The sequence below is a fragment of the Nyctereutes procyonoides genome, unplaced genomic scaffold, assembly GCF_905146905.1.
Source record: "Nyctereutes procyonoides isolate TBG_1078 unplaced genomic scaffold, NYPRO_anot_genome, whole genome shotgun sequence".
In the NCBI taxonomy this organism is placed as follows: Eukaryota; Metazoa; Chordata; class Mammalia; order Carnivora; family Canidae; genus Nyctereutes; species Nyctereutes procyonoides.
Window position 1 is genome coordinate 1,540,539 of NW_026575146.1, and position 18,847 is coordinate 1,559,385.

Here is an 18,847-nt window from a genome sequence, read left to right on the forward strand (position 1 = left end):
CAGAGAAATGATATGATTGGATAGGAGTACTAAAAATGATAAATTTGATAAAAGCGTTAATGAGGCGATACCTTTGGATATTTAAAAAGGTGGGATGGATAGAATTTGCTGGCTGGTTACCTGCCATATGGAGGCAGTGCAGCACATGGTTAAGGATATGGCCTTCCTAACCAGACTGATGGGCTACACATCTAAACTTTCCTTTTATTGTGTGACCTTAGGCAAGTCACTTCAATGCTCTGAACTTCAGCCTCTATAAGATAGGCTAATTGTCATCTAAGTACACGTTTATCAAAGGAATTAAATGACGTAACAAATACAGTGAATACAGCGTGTTAATGTTAGTATTAGATCAGTAAATATATACAGTAAAAGAATATTGCTCAAACTTAAAAAAATAAATAAATAAAACACCAAGCATTATGGTTAAGTGGTCGGGCTCTAGTCAGACTCAGGTTTAAATCCATTCTCTGGCCATCAAAAAGCCTCTGACGCGAAAACGAAAGCTGCGCATCTATATTTCCAATACGTTCAGTCCCAGCAAGGCAGAAGGTGTTACTGCGGGCACCGCGGGGCCCCCTGGGGGAACCCCTGCAGGGGACAAGGTGGCTTCCTGGGAACTCCGAGTGGAGGGAAAACTGCTGGATGATCCTAGCAAACAGAAGAGGAAGTTTTCTTCATTCTTTAAGAGGCTCGTCATTGAGCTGGACAAAGAGTTATATGGGCCTGACAACCACCTGGTAGAGTGGCACCGGATGCCCACCACCCAGGAGACTGATGGCTTCCAGGTCAAACGGCCTGGAGACCTCAACGTCAAGTGCACCCTCCTGCTCATGCTAGATCATCAGCCTCCCCAGTACAAGCTGGAACCCCGACTGGCAAGGCTGCTGGGGGTGCACACACAGACAAGGGCGGCCATCATGCAGGCTCTTTGGCTTTATATCAAACACAACCAACTGCAGGACGGGCACGAGCACGAGTACATCAGTTGCAACCGTTACTTCCGCCAGATCTTCAGTTGTGGCCGACTTTGTTTCTCTGAGATTCCCATGAAGCTGGCTGGGTTGCTGCAGCATCCAGACCCCATTGTCATCAACCATGTCATTAACGTAGACCCTAATGACCAGAAGAAGACAGCATGTTACGACATTGATGTGGAGGTAGACGACCCACTCAAGGCCCAGATGAGCAATTTTCTGGCCTCTACCACCAGTCAGCAGGAGATTGCCTCCCTCGATGTCAAGATCCATGAGACCATTGAGTCCATCAACCAGCTGAAGACCCAGAGGGATTTCATGCTCAGCTTTAGCACGGACCCTCAGGACTTCATCCAGGAATGGTTCCATTCTCAGCGCCGAGACCTCAAGATCATCACTGATGTGATTGGGAATCCTGAGGAGGAGAGACGAGCTGCTTTCTACCACCAGCCCTGGGCCCAGGAAGCAGTGGGGAGGCACATCTTTGCCAAGGTGCAGCAGCGAAGGCAAGAACTGGAACAGGTGCTGGGAATCCGCTTGACCTAACCGCTCAGGGAACCCCTCCTCTGCCTGGAAGGGGACCACTCTCTGGGGCCACAGACACATAGGCTAAGGATGGGGTGACGGCTGTGTCCTATTACCCTGTGCTCCCCAGCTATAGTTTCATAAATGTAGTGATAGGATTCTTTGTTGCTTGGTCCCCAAAGCCTTATACTTACTTCATACTTTGGCTTTAAATGGGTTCACCAGAGATGCTTCCTCTGCTCCCTGCAGGCGGGCAGGCCCAAGTAGGTCCGCTGGAGGCTGTACTTTGATATTGGCATGGAGACATTTCAGAACCAGGCCTGCTGGCTTTGCTTGTTTACAGACCCCCTTGGGGCCAGTGTGAGAGCTGGCTCTGGGGAGCTGGGTGAGGAAGAGGAGCACAGCTCACACTCTTCCTAGCCTTTGTAAACCAAAGTTCTTCACCATTCCTACCAGCCCAGCCTTGCTGCTGGTTTTTTCATTTCCTTTGGGTATTTGCACTATGTGGGAAGCAGGTTTTTCTATGCAGGAGCCACATTTTTGTACAGGGGTAAGTTGGGGTTTTCAGGGAGTCCTGTTTGGTGCCTCCTTCCATATTTTCTTTCCTCAATCTATGCAAGCGGCTCTGGCCACCATCATCTCCTCAGATGCTAGAGGGCTGTCACCCTAGCTCTTGAGCCCAAGGTGGTGGAGCCTCCTCGGTGGGGACTCCAGTTCTCTGGCATGGCCTGAGGTACACCGGTGTGTGCTCCACACGGTGGAGGGCAGGGGGTGTGAGGGGGGAGGTGGGGAGGACCATGTTGCCCTTTGGAGCTTGGTAGGAGGGTGGACCCCAGGGCTTGGCAAGTGCCACTTCTGGCAGGTTGGAAATTTCCAAATAAATGCTTGTTTATTGGTGGTAAAAAAATAAAAAACAAAAATAAATAAATAAGTCCATTCTCTGCCGTTGAATATCTGTGTGAACTTGAGAATGTTACTCAACTTTCCTGTACGTCGGTTTTAGTATTTTAGTAAATACTAAATTTAATATTTAGTATTAAATATTAATATTTAAATATTTAGTATTTAGTAAGATAATGAAAATAATAATAGTGACTCTCATAGTGTTTGGTAAGGAAGACATGAAATAATTCAAGTAAAGAGCCAGCACATTAATTCATTGAAACAAATATTTATTGAGTATATGTGCCAGGCACTGTCCTAGGACCTGAAGAAAGAGAGACACACTAGTAAATAAAACAGATCAAAACAAAACAAAACCTGCCCTCATGAAGCTTATATTGGACGTCCCGCACGTAGGAGCGTTAAGTATCCTGTGTTACAAAGCATTATCCCAAGACAATTTCTGTGGCCCTTATCTAAATGGGTCGTTTAAGGGGATCCCTGGGTGGCGCAGCGGTTTGGCGCCTGCCTTTGGCCCAGGGCGCGATCCTGGAGACCCGGGATCAAATCCCACGTTGGGCTCCCGGTGCATGGAGCCTGCTTCTCCCTCTGCCTGTGTCTCTGCCTCTCTCTCTGTGTGTGTGTTTCTCATGAATAAATAAATAAAATCTTAAAAAAAAAAAAAACAAACCAATGGAAGAGTATTCAGCCATAAAAAGAAATAAGGTACTCATACCTGCTACAACATGAACTTTAAAAACATTATACTAAAAAAAAAAACCAAAACATTATACTAAATAAACGAAGCCAGTCACAAACATCACATATCATATGACTCCATTTATCTGAAATGTCCAGAATAAGCCAATCTACAGAGACAGAAAGTAGATTAGCAGTTAGTTGCTTAAGGGCTGTAGGGGGGGATCCCTGGGTGGCTCAGCGGTTTAGCGCCTGCCTTTGGCCCAGGGCCCGATCCTGGAGTCCCGGGATCGAGTCCCACAGTCCCACAGTCCCACGTCGGGCTCCCGGTGCATGGAGCCTGCTTCTCCCTCTGCCTGTGTCTCTGCCCCTCTCTCTCTCTCTCTCTCTCTCTCTCTCTCTCTCTCTCTCTCTTTGTATCATAAATAAATTTAAAAATAAATAAATAAAATGTCTAAAAAATAAATTGGTCGTTTAAGTTTTATTGTAATAAAAGAGTGATATTCCACAGATATTTATAGAGGTAATAGGAGGACATAAAGACAATCCAAGATGACTCAGACGTTGTAAAGACGCCAGAGATTGGGAAGGGGAAACACCAATTTGAGGAAAGATCTGCGGATAAAACCATGAGCGCGTTCCCACCTCCTTTGCCCAGGGAAAGCTGTGAGAATGCGCCAGCACCTGCCTGAAATCCTCCTAAGCAGGTGTGATGACAGCCTATCTGCTTACACGGTACAACATTTGACGGACGACTTGGACGAAAATAAACATTTATATCCTCCTTATAAGGTATGTAAACACCAAAGAGATTCCAAATCTATTTTATTAGTTCAAATGCTTCTACCGTCAACAGATCGTCAAGGGTTTTGTTCACCGGACCTTGGAACAAAGACCTCATTAGGCAGGAGGCAGCCCCGAAGAGCGGGGGCCCGACCTCCCGTTGCTACGGCAACCAACTCCGCGCCAGCCCCGCAGACCCGGAACCGGAAGCCCCCGGGACCCGGGAGGGTGGCCCCCTTCCTAAGGTGTGTGGGCGTGTGTGTGTCGCGCACGGGAGTAGGCAGGGGATACAACTGTCCATGGGGATAACTAGATGTCACCTCTGTTCTCAGTAGAGGGCGCTACAAAAGCAAGCTCCCCCAGGAACACCAGCCCCTCTTTCGCGCCTCACCGCCACAAACGCGCCTACGCCGCGCTTTCCCACTTCACTTAATTTTGGCCGGGAAAGCCCCGCCCTCCCGGGGGCAACAGCCCCGCCTCCCAACAGCTTCTCGCGATCGTTGGGCCGAGCGAGCTCTGGGTAACTTCCGGCCGCGGCCCCTCCAGCTCTTCGGCGATTGGCCCCTTTCCACGGTCCGCGCCTTACTTCCTGTCCGGATTCCGGGCTTGCACGTGTGGAGCGGCCTAGGGACGCGGCTGGGAGCGGGGCCTCGCCGGCTGGCGTGTGCTGCGGAGTCGCTTCCCCGGGGCTCGGAGAGTGCTGTCGTCCTTCTCCTCCGGGTGAGCGAGCGCCGCGCGGCTGCAACATGGTGAGCAGGCCTCGTTGTCTCGGGGACGGGGCGCTCTGGTTTTGGCGGCGCCAGGCTGGTTGCTCTAGTGCCGGTGGCGACTGAGGGCAGGAGCTGGGAGGGCTGGCCCGGAGGTGCGGGAGGCGGCTTGCGGCCCAGGGCCCCGGGCTGATCGCCCTCTCCCCTCTGGGCATACTCTGCAGTTCACAAGGCGTCTCCCGCAGCCGAGCGTCGCTGGGGAGTGGGAAGAAGAGAGTGGCTTTCCCTTTATCCCGAGGGGCCTAGAAACCATGTCAGCGCTGGACACAGACACTCCCTCCTGGGCTTCTTGCAATCGGGAGGAGGGAGAGTTGGCTGGTTCTAAAGATGTTGGAGTGGCAGTTGTCTGCTCATCTTGTGTTTGCTCTGTGTTTGCAAAGGGAACTTGAGGGAGAGCCTAAGGTTGGGCCAAAACAAAACGGCTTACTTAACCTGGGATGATGCTTTCTCAGGTTGGAAAGTCAAGGCTGGGGAGGGTAGTAAGAGTGTAGAAAGAGACGACGGATCTCACTTAACTTGAGCTGTGTAGCCCAGGTTTCATTCAATAGGTGCAACAGGTGTGTAACTTGCTTGAAACGGTCTTTTCCCCCAGATTTTCCTGTGGCAGGCTGTTTGCCATCCTGGTTCAACCTGTCAGGGACCTCCTCTGACCCTGCAGTCTAAAGTAATTTTCAGTCATTTGCATATCACTGTTTTATTTTCGTAAAACCTTTTGTTTTGGATGATCTGCTTGGTAAGAATAGGGACTCTGACCTTCTCATTGCTGTATTCTCAGCGCCCATAACCAAGTTTGGCACAGAGTGAAAGTGCCTTCAAATGTACATTGAAGGAAGGTAAGTACAGGTTTTGTTGAACACTGTTGATGTTGCCTCCTACAGAGATAGAAGTTTTAAAAATCTGTTGATCCTTCACATAACTTACTGAAGGTTCGTATATGGAGTATGGTTTTGTTGCTGCCTTTTGTTTGTTTATTTTTGTTCTCATGGCTTGTTCTCATTCTGTTCCTTTGAAGCCTCACAGGAAGAAAAAGCCTTTTATAGAAAAGAAGAAGGCTGTATCTTTTCACCTGGTCCACCGGAGTCAACGAGATCCTTTAGCAGCAGATGAGACTGCACCCCAGAGAGTTCTATTACCCACACAGAAAGTAGGTTCTGTTCTTCAGCCGATAAGTTTGCAGGTGGACTGTGCATAGCTTCTAAATAAATTGTTGGACAGCTGCTGTTTATCCAACAACTGTGATTTTTCTGGGAAACAAAATTGATGACTTAATTTTCAGTGAATGTGCTGATTTTTTTTTTGTCTTGTATATTGGATTGAGAGGGAAGAACACCTTTTTTGAGGTATTTTAATGAGCAAATCTTGTACAGTAACAGTAAATATTTACTAAACCAGCTACAGTGCTGCATGATATTATTTAGGACACTATCTCTGCTTTCTTTCCCTAAGATCCTATCATTTCAAAACCACAAACTCCTGTTTTGCCTCCTCAGCACGCATCTCATGAAGTATAAAACATTAGGACTCATGAATTAGCTTTAGAAAATGCCAGGAAGTGGGACGCCTGGGTGGCTCAGCGGTTGAGCCTCTGCCTTTCGCTTAGGGCGTGATCCCATGGTCCCAGGATTGAGTCCCACATCAGGCTCCCTGCATGGAGCCTGCTTCTCCCTCTGCCTGTGTCTCTCATGAATAAATAAATAACATCTTTAAAAAAAGAAAGAAAATGCCAGGAAGCCTTGAAAATGTTGATTTTTTTAATTGTCAGAGTGTAAGTATGGGCAAATTTTAAAGGAAGTCTTGGGGAACTTTAACCATTTTTAGCTTTTTAGGAAATCCTGTTTGTGTTGTATGTTGAGAAGTTTCTTGGCATATAAATACAAGAAATTGTACTTGGTTTTCAAGGCCCTTTAGTCTGTTAGCCCTCCTAAGTACATGATGAAACAATGTGTATTTCTTGGCTTGAATTTTTTTTAATTGAAGAAGAGCTAGACATACAGTGTTACATTAATTTCAGGTGAACTGTGTAGTGATTTGACAAGTCTGTGTGTTACATTGTGCTCACTGCAAGTGTAGTTACTGTCACTCTGCAATGCTATTATAATACCATTGGCTATATTCCCTATGCTATACCTCTTATTTTCACGATTTATTCTTTCCATAACTGGAAGCCTGTATCTCCTACTCCCTTCCACTCATTTTGCCTATCCCCACCATCTCCCCTCTGGCAGCCATCAGTTTTGTTTTCTGTATTTGCAGATGTTTCTGCTTGTTTTTTCCTTTTTTAGATTCCACATATGAATGAGATTATATGGTATTTGTTTTTCTCCGACTTACTTTAATGAGCATAGCACCTTCTAGGTCCATCTATGTTGCAGATGGCAAGATCTCACTCTTTTTGATGGCTGAGTAATATTCCATCATGTGTGTACTGCATCTTCCTTATTCATCTGTCATTGGATACCTGGGTTGCTTTCATGTCTTGGCTGTTGTAAGTAATGCTGTAGTAAACATAGGAATCTATATATTTTTTAAATCAGTGTTTTCATTTTCTTTGGATGAATAGTTATTGGATTTTATGTTATTCCTATTTTTAGTTTTTTGAGGAACTTCCGTTCTCTTATCCACAGTGACTTCACCAGTTTATATTCCTAGCAGTAGTGCACATGGGTTCCTTTTTTTCCACATCCTCACCAACACTTTTCTTTTTTTCCTGTCTTTGCTTGAATTGTTGCACGGGACTGTCTAATAGAATCAGGAATTGTTTTCATTCCATTTAAATTTTATATAGCACTCGGGGTTAGAAGCTGTGAGGTTTTGGGGTGTTTTGTTTTGTTTGAGTTTGTCAAGAATTCTTTGTCTCATTCTTGTCAGCCAAATGTTCACATGCCATCTGTGTCCTATTCTGAAAGCTGTGTTCACTAGAAGGTTCCTGTGGCTTATGCTTGGAAGAGGTACTAATTCCATTTTGTATATCATCCTAGGTAAATGATGAAGAAAGGCGAGCAGAACAGAGGAAGTATGGCGTGTTCTTTGATGATGACTATGACTATCTGCAGCACCTTAAGGAACCATCTGGGCCCTCAGAGCTTATTCCCACAAGTACCATCAGTGCACCCAACAGAAGAGACGAAAAAGAGGAAACTTTAGTAATTTCAGTAAGATTTTTTTTATCAATGTATTTGGGAGCAAGTGAAGAAATCACTTATAAATCAAGATAACTGAGGCAAGAAATGGTATCAGTCTTAAGAACACAAAAATAAGCCATGCCCTACTTAAAATTATATATGTGTGTGCAGGTATGTCCATCAGGAGAGGGTAGGCTGCCTGTTTTCTGGTGGCATCTGTCAAAAATAGGTGCTTTTGGGGTGTCTAAAAAGGTGGGGTGTCTAGGTAGTTCAGTTGGTTAAGCATCTGACTCTTGGTTTCAGCTCAAGTCGTGATCCCAGGGTTGTGAGATCAAGCCTCAAGTCAGGCTCTAGAACCTGCTTAGTACTCTCTCTCCCTCTCCTCCTCCTGCTCATGTGCATGTGCTCGTGCATGCTCTCTCTCAAATAAATCTTTAAAAAAAAATAACCACCTTTGATGGGGTTAGAACTTTGATTAATAGTGGTGGTCGTGCTAGATAGCATCTTTAAATAGAAGAAAAGTGGCTCACATCATATATGTTAGCAACTATTCAATGTCATAAACTGTCTTCTAAGGTAGAACTTAATCTTTGCAGAATGTTCAGATCTTTAACAGTTGTAAAAAGCTGCAGGCTAACATAAGAGAATAGAAGCAGTAGATTGTAATGAAGTTCCTGTTACTCTTCTCAACAAATGCAGTCCACTTTAATTTTTTAAGTGTAAATGAGAGCACATACTTACATGAAATTAGCACTACTAATTTAATTTTCCCCATTTATATTAAAGATGCCCATGTCTTATTCAGTTTATTTAGTATTAGTATACGATATTTAGTATTAGTATACGATAAGTTTTCCTGTGAACTTGATATCACCTGGCACTTTTAAAAAATGATACTCATTTATTGGGTTTATTAACAAATAAGAAGAGCTAAAAAGGATGCCAATTTCTCCTTCTCATTCTCTACTCCTCTCATGGTCTAGGCATTCTTCTCCTTGGGGAAGTGTAATCATAGCTCCTCCAGTCTATAGTTTGTTGCTTAAGGAGAGTCAAAAGGGTTAGCTTTAAGGTATTATCCCAAAGGAAGGTAGTGAGTGAAGCTGTTCATTCATTTCCTAGATTGTAGCTCTCTTGTAAGGCTGCATACCCCACTCTTACATCTCTGTCATAACAACCAGCTTCTGTACTCTACATTTACTTTTTTTTTTTTTTAACATTTTTTAATGAGAGAGACAAGAGACATAGGCAGAGAGAGAGGCAGGCTCCCTGTGGGGAACTTATCGCAGGACTCCATCCCAGAACCTGAGGATCACGACCTGAGCCAGAAGCAGATGCTCAACCACTGAGCCACCCAGGTGCTCTTCTACTCTTCTTTCCCAAGGCAATACTATCAGGAGTAAGGTATGTATCTTAGTGCCTCACCTCCTTCCATTTCTCAGGGAGAGAGGGAAGAGAGTCCAGTAGTTATTCAGCTTTATCTTAGGGAGAAGAGTCTTAATAAGGTTCTCAGATTCTTCTGGCTGAATTGTATTGGCTTTTAAGAGATTAGTTTTTGGGCAGCCTGGATGGCTCAGCGGTTTAGCGCTGCCTTTAGCCCAGGGCCTGATCCTGGAGACCTGGGGTCGAGTCCCGCATCAGGTTCCCTGTATGGAGCCTGCTTCTCCCTCTGCCTGTGTCTCTGCCTCTCTCTCTCTCTCATGAATAGATAAATAAAATCTTTTTTTAAAAAAAATAAGAGATTAGTTTTTGAAAAATTAGCTCTTAATCCTTAATTTATTTTTGGCAAAAGTAATCTATCTAATTGGCTTTTTGATAGAATAAGGCTCTTAAATGGACACTTCAATGATGTTTGTAAGGGTGAGTGAATTATGTTATTATGTTTAAAAACAAAAATGCCATCTGCTTTCTGTAGCATGATGCAAAAATATGGATAAGTCCCATGTGCTTTTTTGACTTTAAAGTAATTTGTAACAAACCACTGAAATTGAGTACTAGAAATAATTGAATAAACCCTAGAAACAAAAGCACTACAGAGTAGTTCTGCTTAAGCAGCCCAATTGTCACTTGAAAGAAAGCAGATATTGCCATGGTAGAAAGCAGCTGGGCAAACTCAACAGAGTTCAGAGCTACTGCAGAAGAAGTATACATACACATTTCTTTTTTTAAAAAGTCACTATCTAACCTAATTGTGTGATTCTTTGACTGTTTTTCAAGATTTAAAAGCTCTCCAAAGGTAAATTCACTGAACACAAGCTGATCCTCCCTTTTTTTTTTAACCACATTCCGAGGTTAAATAATCACAGAGTTAGTTTGTTTTAAAGATTTTGTTCATTTATTCACAAGAGACACACAGAGAGAGATGCAGAGACATAGGCAGAGGGAGAAGCAGGTTCCATAAGGAGCCCGATGCGGAACTTGATCCCAGATCCTGGGAACATGCCCTGAGCCGGAAGGCAGATGCTCAACCACTGAGCTACCCAGGGGTCCCATCACAGAGTTTCTTTAAAACAAAGCAAAACTGGGGTGCCTGGGTGGCTCAGTCAGTTAAGTGTCTAACTTGATGTCGGCTCAGGCTCGGGGCATGATCTCAAGGTTGTGAGATAAAGCCCGCATTAAGCTACGCACTGAGCATGGAGCTGCTTGGGATTCTGTCTCTTCCTCTGCTGCTTCCCTCCCTGTTCATGTTCTCTCATTGTCTCAAAAAACAAAATCACGTGTGTATTTTATGATTTTTTAATAAGTAGCATAATATACCCAAAATCATTAAATTGTTTACTTTACGTGGCTGAATTGTATGTTCATTCTGTCTCAATAAAGTTTTGTTTTTTGTTTCGTTTCATTTTGTTTTTTTAAAAAAGGACAGTATGGCAGAAAAGTAATTTTTTTCCTATGCTTATGCCACCAGGAACACATTTTGGAAGCTAAGTTGGCTGGTGTGCGCTCCTCTATGTAGCTTTTGACTCATACTTCCCAGAGGCTTCCAATTCCGCATACTCCACGAGCCAGCAAGCACATACATCTCAGCTTTGTGCCTGCTGCTAGACTAGGGAAGAGGTAGTTGGTGAGGTACAAGAGACATAGCATGTGGTGACCCTCACATTGGTAATTGGTCAAAAAGCTGAAACTAAAGCATAAGGACCGGTTAGATAATATGTGCCAGCACATGTTGAGATACATTGTGTATGGTGTGAAGAATAAAGAGATTTCACCCAAGGAAAGTTCCAGAAGAGCTTCATGGAGGAGGGAGGAACTGAACTGGGCACTGAAGGGTGGGTTGTATTGAAGATAGAGGAAGGAAGCATTTAGTCAGAAGGGACATAGGTAGTAGTATGGATCATAGTGTCTGGCATGTGTGTGCTTCATAAATTACTTTGAATTATTCCATGATGTGAGGAATGGGACATGATTTACAAAGAGGTCATATTATTAAGTAATGAATTTGGATATATAGAGTAGTAGGCTTTGATCTTACCTTGAAAATCAGGAGTGAAAAATCAAAACCTCTTATAAGTTCAGGAAAGTCACATTATGAAATACTAAAGGAGTTTTAACTTGGAAGTGATATGAAGGTTGGGTTAAGTGTGGACTACCTAAGCAGTGGTAATGTGTCCTGGTTAACCGTAAGATGGTGCCCAAAAGACTGATGTGAAATCACAGTATACAAGAGAGTTCAAAGAGCTATAGGGATGGAAAGAAGTGATTTATGACCACCCCAAGATTTAAGATAGCCAGTTCAGAGGTATGCTGTGCCATTATCAGAGATTGGCATGTTATCTCAGTTTAAGAAAGGAAAGATTAAATTTTGAAACTTGAGAGTGGCATTACCAAACCTGGATTTGAATCCCAGAACCTCACTTAAAGACTAGTTGGAGGCCGGTATGGCACTTGACCTTTCTTAGCTTTTGTTGACTACAGTTTGCTGATATCTCACGAGGATTAAATGGAATAATATGCTGGAGGAGGCTTTGTGAAGTATTCTTAAGAAGCTGCTTGTGAGAGGACAATAGAATATACAGGTTTCAAATATTTAACTGGAGTACAAGTGAGCCAGAAGGCAGGACGTCGTATTAGTTTTCCTAGGACTGCCATAACAAATTACCACACCTTACCACTGGGTGGCTTAAAACAACAAATTTATTCTCTCACAGCTCTGGAGGCCAGAAGTCTGAAAGTGTGCTTTCAGTAGTGTTGCTTCCATTGTGGGGGCTCAGAGCAAGAACATTGTTCTCATGTATCTCCTTGTTTTTGGTGGTTGCCAGCAATACTTGTGTTCCTTGGCTTGTAGATCTGTCATTCCAGTCTGCTCTCAGCTTCACGTGTCATTCTCCCCCTGTCTTTGTGTCATCACGTAGCTTTCTTACAGGGACACACCTCTGTGAATTTGGGCCCACCATAATCCACTGTCACCTCATTTTAACTAATTACATCTGCAAGGATTCTGTTCCTAAATAAGGTCACATTCTAAGCTTCTGGGCAGACATGAATGGGGGGGGGCGGGAAAGCATACTTCAACCCAGGATAGTAATTCAGAAGTATTTTTCAATCTAACCATTGTGTAATTTCTCTTTCAAGACCACAGGAATTAAGTTGCCCTCATCAGTATTTGCATCAGAGTTTGAGGAAGATGTTGGATTATTGAATAAAGCAGCTCCTGTTTCAGGTGTGCTTGATTTCTTGGACTTTTCAACCGACTTGATCTGTGTTTTACAAAAAGGAAAGCATAGTAATGATAGAGTTTTAGTCTTTGGAGTTCCTATTTGGAGAAGAAAGTTGGTTTTGAAAATCTACTAGTGGAATTTTTAACCTTGACCTAACCTCTTGCAGAGGAAATGGTGATACCTAGTCTTAACATACATATAGATTTAATCTGCTTTCAGAATTCCTTCTAAGAGCATATGTATTTTATAGAAGTCCATTTTACCATCTGTTTTCAGATACACGGGAAAATTGTTTGGGGTTTTTTGTTTTTGCAATATCAACATTGTATTTTAGAACAGACACAGAAGTGTTGTTTGGTATTTTCTCTTGAATTGCCTTAATTATTGACCAACGTTTGCCACCAGTGTTCATTCATTCATTCATTCAGTAGATTTTTAGGTTGCCACTAGATGATAGGGTCTTGGGTTAAACCAGAATAAAGTATAATCTCTTACCTCGGGATATATCATCAGTTGGGAAGGGTGGACAATAAATAAGAAATTACAAAGAAGTACAAATGATGAAATAATGCTTTAGTTAATAAGTGGACAGGGTGCCCTGGAGAAAATGATGTCTAAGCTGATTTCTTAGGTAGAAGTTAGGCAGGTGGATGGAGGAGGGTGGGGTAGGGAGGAGAGAATATTCCAAACAGGAAACTGTATGTGCAGAATTGAGAGAAAGTGAATAGGAAACCACATTTTAGCATGCCTAGAATGAATGGTAAGAATTAATATGAAATGAGGCTGGTGAATCAAGCAGTGGCCATGTTCAAGGTAAAAACCGTGATTTTTAGTAAATAGAATTTAATGTTGCAGATCTGTAGTGCAACAGTTTTTACAATTGGGTACTGAAACCAGAGGTATTTCTCCTCCTATTTTATTTTGTTACAGTTATCCCTCTCTATCCATTCCTCACTAGACCAAACTTGAAGTTTTTAATCATTTTTTTTAATCCTCCATACATAAGTAGAATGTGTCATATAATAGGCATTTAGATTATGTTACATAAAAGAATCACGTTTTCTCGGGAATTACTGCTCAATTTTTGTTTTCCTTCCAGGACCTCGGCTGGATTTTGATCCTGACATTATCGCGGCTCTTGATGATGATTTTGACTTTGATAATCCAGACAATCTGCTTGAAGATGATTTTATTCTTCAGGCCAATAAGCCAACAGAAGAAGAGGGAACAGATATACAGTATGTGTTGTTTCTTTTGAATCAGGGATGACCTGACCATTGCTGCTTCAGTTGGTACCTATAGAATGTTATAACTGGAACAGACCTTTGAGAGAATTTAGTTTTAGGTTTTTGTATTTTAGAGCAAAAGATGTGAGACCTGAGGTCTTTATAAACCAACGATAGGTGGGGCTAAAGTCCAAGTTGCCTGATTGCTGGTTCATTACTTTTCCAGCCATACCAGACAGGTCAAGCAGCACAGCTGTTCCTGCCTAAACAGAAATCCTCCCTGAAATACCCTCAAATTTTACTTGTGTAAAGTCATTTGGTTCTGTTGTTTCTCAAGTTGTTTTGACAGTTAATTTGTGACTCTGGCTTTAGGAAATCTGAGGCCGAAGATGACAGTGAGTGGGAAGATATGGATGATGAGAAGGAAAGAGGTAGTGATGACGATAACTATGGCTCTGTGGACTCATCAGATGAGGCCATGTCTGTCCCTGGAAAATCTCCTGGGGCTATAGAAAATCACTTGTTCTGGGAAGAGGAAACGAAAAGTCGCTTTACTGAATATTCTATAACATCCTCAGTCATGAGGAGAAATGAGCAGCTGACTCTTCATGATGAGAGATTTGAGAAGGTAAGGTTGGTCTCCAAATAAGGGACCCTTTTAATACTAATTCCTGGTAAATTTCATATGACCTTAGAACTCAAAGCCAGAACTTTAAGCATTAGAAATAGCTTATGTCTTATTAAAACAGACTATAAAACCATCCAGTTTTAATTCTAGAAAGAATGCATATAGGTCAGAGATAGCAGATGGAATCTGTGGACTTCCTTAGAGAGGTTTGACATTTTGATTCTGAACCTCTGACTCCAGTCCCTAAGATTATGCTGTTTTCCTCAAGCATTGGCCTGAGCATAAACAAAATTCCATTGCTTTCAGTTTTGTGTGTGTGTCTGTTCACTGACCTATCCCAAGGTCTAATATGGTGTCTGGCATATGGTAGGAATTCATGCTATTCAGTAAATGATGAACGAGCGAATGGTGTGTCATTCAAGGTAAATCTAATAGATTCTAACTTCTACCTTTTCACTAAGTACTAGTAGGCAAGCTATTACAAACAACTTTACTCTTCAGGAGTCAACATCACGTGCTATTTAGTCTTAACGGTGTTTGAGTAATACAGTAAACATCATTTAAACAAGAATGAAATTTGTACATTTATTTTTATTTTTTATTTAAGTAAGCTCCATGCCCAGTGTGGGGCTTGAACTCAACGACACTGAGATCAAGAGTTGTGTGTTCTACCTACTGAACCAGGCAGGCACCCCTGAAATTTGTATGGTTAAAGGAGATTGTTTAGTTACATGGTCTTTTACTTTGCATAATCAACAAATTTGAAAACACTCATAAAATATTCCGAAGTAGGGATCCCTGGGTGGCGCAGTGGTTTGCGCCTGCCTTTGGCCCAGGGCGCGATCCTGGAGACCCGGGATCGAATCCCACATCAGGCTCCCGGTGCATGGAGCCTGCTTCTCCCTCTGCCTGTGTCTCTGCCTCTCTCTCTCTCTCTCTCTCTGTGACTATCATAAATAAAAAAAAATAAAAATATTCCGAAGTAAAGATTTCTACCCAGCATGTGCTCTCCAAGCTGAACAGAATTGCCTTTCACTTTGATATTAAATGGCAGCCTATGTACAGGGCAGCTGGGTGGCTCAGTTGCTTAAGTGTCCAAGTTTTGATTTTGGCTCAGGTCATCATCCCAGGATTGGATTGAGCCCTGCATCGGGCTCTGCCCTCAGCAAGAAGTCTGCTTGAGATTCTCTCCCTTGCCCCCTCACCTCGCCTGTACTTTTTCTCTCTCTAAGATCTTTAAAGAAAAAATGGCATTCTATTTTCAATCTAAGTGTAAGTCTTAAAGTACTGGATTGAATGTCTTCCACATTGTGTTGTCATGGTGCTAATCGCTGGCAATATTGTAATGGTAGTTATGATCTCATGGTAGTGCTTAGATATTGTGTAGAAATAAAATTAATTTAAAATCAGGGTGTTTGGCTGGCTCAGTTGATGGAGCATGTGACTTGATCTTGGAGTTGGTAGTTGAGCCCCACTTTGGGTATAGAGATCACTTAAAAAAATAACATCTTAAAAAAAGAGTAATGTAAAAATAACATTTTCAATGTTACAGTCTTAATACATTATTTTTCATGGCATCTGTTCTCTCTCTACTCCAGTTTTATGAGCAATATGATGATGATGAAATTGGAGCTCTGGATAATGCTGAATTGGAAGGTTCCATTCAAGTAGACAGCAGCCGCTTAGAGGAAGTCTTGAATGACTACTACAAAGAGAAAGCAGAGAAGTACATTGACTTTTCCTTATTTTTACTTGTTTTGCATTTTTAAATAAAGTTTGTAACTGAATATCTGAATCTAGAAAATCACCCAGTCAGAAACTATATTAAGAAAATGGTATGTTTTCCATAAACTTTGATTCACTTTTTCATATTAAGGTTCTGAAGCTGACTATAACAGTGAGTGAAAACCTACTGAGAACCACTTTCTTTATGGCTTTGACCTAAGAGTCATGATAGAAGAGCTGAGGGTTAGAGTTGGAGTGTGAGGTCACATTCCACTTGGAGAATGAGGTGGTGCTTTTAGCCTCTTTGGCTGAAAGTTAATCTGACCTCTAATTATATATACTCTTTTTTTTTTTCATCTTCCTAAAATGCCAACTATTCTGAGAAGTTGACAGTTATGGCTCATAGAAAGATAAAGAGTTTGTCTCTCCAGCCGTATTAGCATAACTTTACAGCCAGATATTTGGTGATTCAGCTCAGCATCCATATTGAGGTAATTTTTCTGCAAGAAACTAATGAGGTGTTTACATTTGCTGGATAGGTCTGATACTCCACGATCACTATCATTTGCAGATCCTATAGTAGGACAAGGGCTACATATTTTGAGTGGATTATGTGATTTTGGAGAGACAAATGGGGTAATACTTTTCGAGGCTTTTAAAAAAACCCATGTTTTAGGAAAGTTGCCATCTCGTTCAGTGTGTTATAACCCTGCAAAGATCTCTTCTGTCAGTGGAATGAATGTTCAAAACCTGCTGGAGGAGAGAGTTGTGGGTGGGGAGAGCTAGGATTTTTTTTTTTTTAATTAATTATTATTTTTTTTTTAGGATTTTTTTTTTAATGCTATTGTTTCCACAGCTCTTGAAGTGCAGTTTTAGTAACATAGTATAATAATGGGTGGTGTTATTTTTTCCCCTCCTGCCTCTTCATTTTCAAAAAACAACTACAAGTTGTGTAAAACTGAATACTCTTGAACCTCTGGAGGATCAGGACTTGCTAATGAATGAACCCGAAGGGTCTGAGGAGGAAGAGATTGTTACCATAGTTCTTGAAGAAGCCAAAGAGAAGTGGGATTGTGAATCTATTTGTAGTAAGTATTTTAGTGTTCATTTTACTGCTAAAGGTATGATAGTAATTTCAAAGTATTAAGTTCATCAATTTATTGGAAAAGTACTATTTTGTGAAAATGATTTGGAAAAAGCAATATTCCCATTACTAAGTTGCAAACAATTTAAAGATACTTAGAAGAGAGACTCCATTGTTATTTTGAAATATGAAAACATCAAAGTTGGTAATATAGTAGGAACTCAGTAATGTTTTGCTGAATTGAAAATGTCCTTATTGGTGCATGTTTGTTTGTTTGTTTTTAAAGGTACATACTCAAATTTATATAACCATCCACAGCTTATCAAGTATCAGCCAAAGGTAAGTCCTAGGGTCCTGAGCTATCTAAAGTATATAGTGCAGAAAATAGAATGTTTTTCTCACAGTGGCTTTACCCTTTTGTGGCTAGCAGCACAGGGAAAGGCAACAGTGAACTGTTTTTTAATAGGAATGGGAAGTGACCTTAGTATGATTTTATTTTTATTTCAGCCCAAACAAATCCAAATATCTTCTAAAACAGGAATACCTCTCAATGTCTTACCTAAGAAAGGACTCACAGCAAAGCAAGTTGAACGAATGCAGATGATTAATGGCAGTGATCTGCCAAAGGTGTCAACCCAACCTCGATCTAAAAATGAAAGCAAAGAAGATAAAAAAGCAAGAAAGCAAGCTATAAAAGAGGAGCGCAAGGTAAAGCTTTTCTCAAATGGGAGATGTATAAAGAGCTTGTGGTGGAGGGATGATTGTGGAAATTGTCTTCTGTAAAATTAGTCTTCATCAGTTTAAAGATTTGAGTAACGTAACGGTATTCTTCTACAGGAACGAAGAATGGAGAAGAAAGCTAACAAATTAGCCTTCAAGCTGGAGAAAAGAAGACAAGAAAAGGAGCAGCTGAACTTGAAGAAGAACGTTGAGGGGCTAAAGCTATGACAGTAGAGCATTTAGGATAAGGAGCCTTCTCCATTGGGGCTCCTTGTTATGTTCAGTATTGAACAAGGATCTTCAAAGAGACAAAACTATTTAATTTGCTATTTTTAACGGCAAGTATTTATACCACCAAGTTTTCTCTGCCATCTTTCTTGTAAATATTGTAACATTTTAAGACTTCTATTATAAGCTTAGAATTCGCTCTGAAATAAAATGATTTCACAAATGTGAAATGACTGGATGAGTTGAAGGAAAACATCTTCATAACATAAATGGAATTGGTGTATTCTTCATTTATTTGTATGTTTGTCCCAGCTGTCTTTCACAGATGTTCTCAAATATTTCTGAAACCTTTCCACTCTTTTCAGGAGTTAAGTGGTGTAATTTGCTGTATGTAGAAAAGTCACCCTGTTAAACTCTGGTTTGAAATGCTGAGTGGTTAAGAGTTTTCCTGAGAAGGTTCTGCTGTAGGAACTAAGTTTCCCCTGCTATATATGCAAAGGACTGTTTCAAAAGGATGGTAAAACTTGAGTGCTAGGATTGTTGGAACTCAGTTACTGGATGACTTACTTTTGGAATTTAGGAGCAGTGAAGACAGGAAGCAGAAACAAATCAAGAAAACGTCCTTGGCTTCAGTGAGTACTGGCTTAAAATCAGGAATATTTAGTTGAGTTTAAACTAGAAAGTTTGTCTTTTCAACATTATTTAATGGCTTGGAACCATTCATATTTGATTAAAAGATGTAGTTGAAAATTTTCCTTAGTTATTTGGTGAGGTTTGTCTGATGTTGTTTTCTTTTTTCCTGTAAGCTTTCTCAGAGCCCAAG

At 41.6% G+C, this 18,847-nt stretch overlaps 2 protein-coding genes across 2 annotated transcripts; both read left to right on the forward strand.

The window, feature by feature from the left end:
• Positions 1-467: 467 nt before the first annotated feature.
• On the forward strand, positions 468-1,804 carry LOC129499758 (SWI/SNF-related matrix-associated actin-dependent regulator of chromatin subfamily D member 2-like; the record flags this gene model as incomplete). Its single annotated transcript, XM_055309616.1, has 1 exon — positions 468-1,804. A coding segment is annotated over one exon (1,056 nt), but the record flags the coding sequence as incomplete, so codon positions are not given.
• Positions 1,805-4,473: 2,669 nt separating this feature from the next.
• On the forward strand, positions 4,474-18,777 carry LTV1 (LTV1 ribosome biogenesis factor). The gene is made up of 11 exons (XM_055311655.1): positions 4,474-4,615; positions 5,646-5,777; positions 7,612-7,785; positions 12,328-12,415; positions 13,513-13,651; positions 14,012-14,267; positions 15,866-15,993; positions 16,941-17,080; positions 17,363-17,415; positions 17,584-17,784; positions 17,914-18,777. The coding sequence occupies exons 1-11, from the start codon at positions 4,613-4,615 to the stop codon at positions 18,022-18,024; spliced, it is 1,425 nt and encodes a 474-aa protein (XP_055167630.1). The 5' UTR covers positions 4,474-4,612; the 3' UTR covers positions 18,025-18,777.
• Positions 18,778-18,847: the final 70 nt, after the last annotated feature.

Excerpts from the sequence above, each read along its gene's own strand:
- LTV1 (XM_055311655.1), top strand. Across the intron at positions 5,778-7,611 it reads TTCTATTACCCACACAGAAA|GTAAATGATGAAGAAAGGCG; the intron begins GTAGGTTCTGTT and ends ATATCATCCTAG. Across the intron at positions 17,416-17,583 it reads TTATCAAGTATCAGCCAAAG|CCCAAACAAATCCAAATATC; the intron begins GTAAGTCCTAGG and ends TTTTTATTTCAG.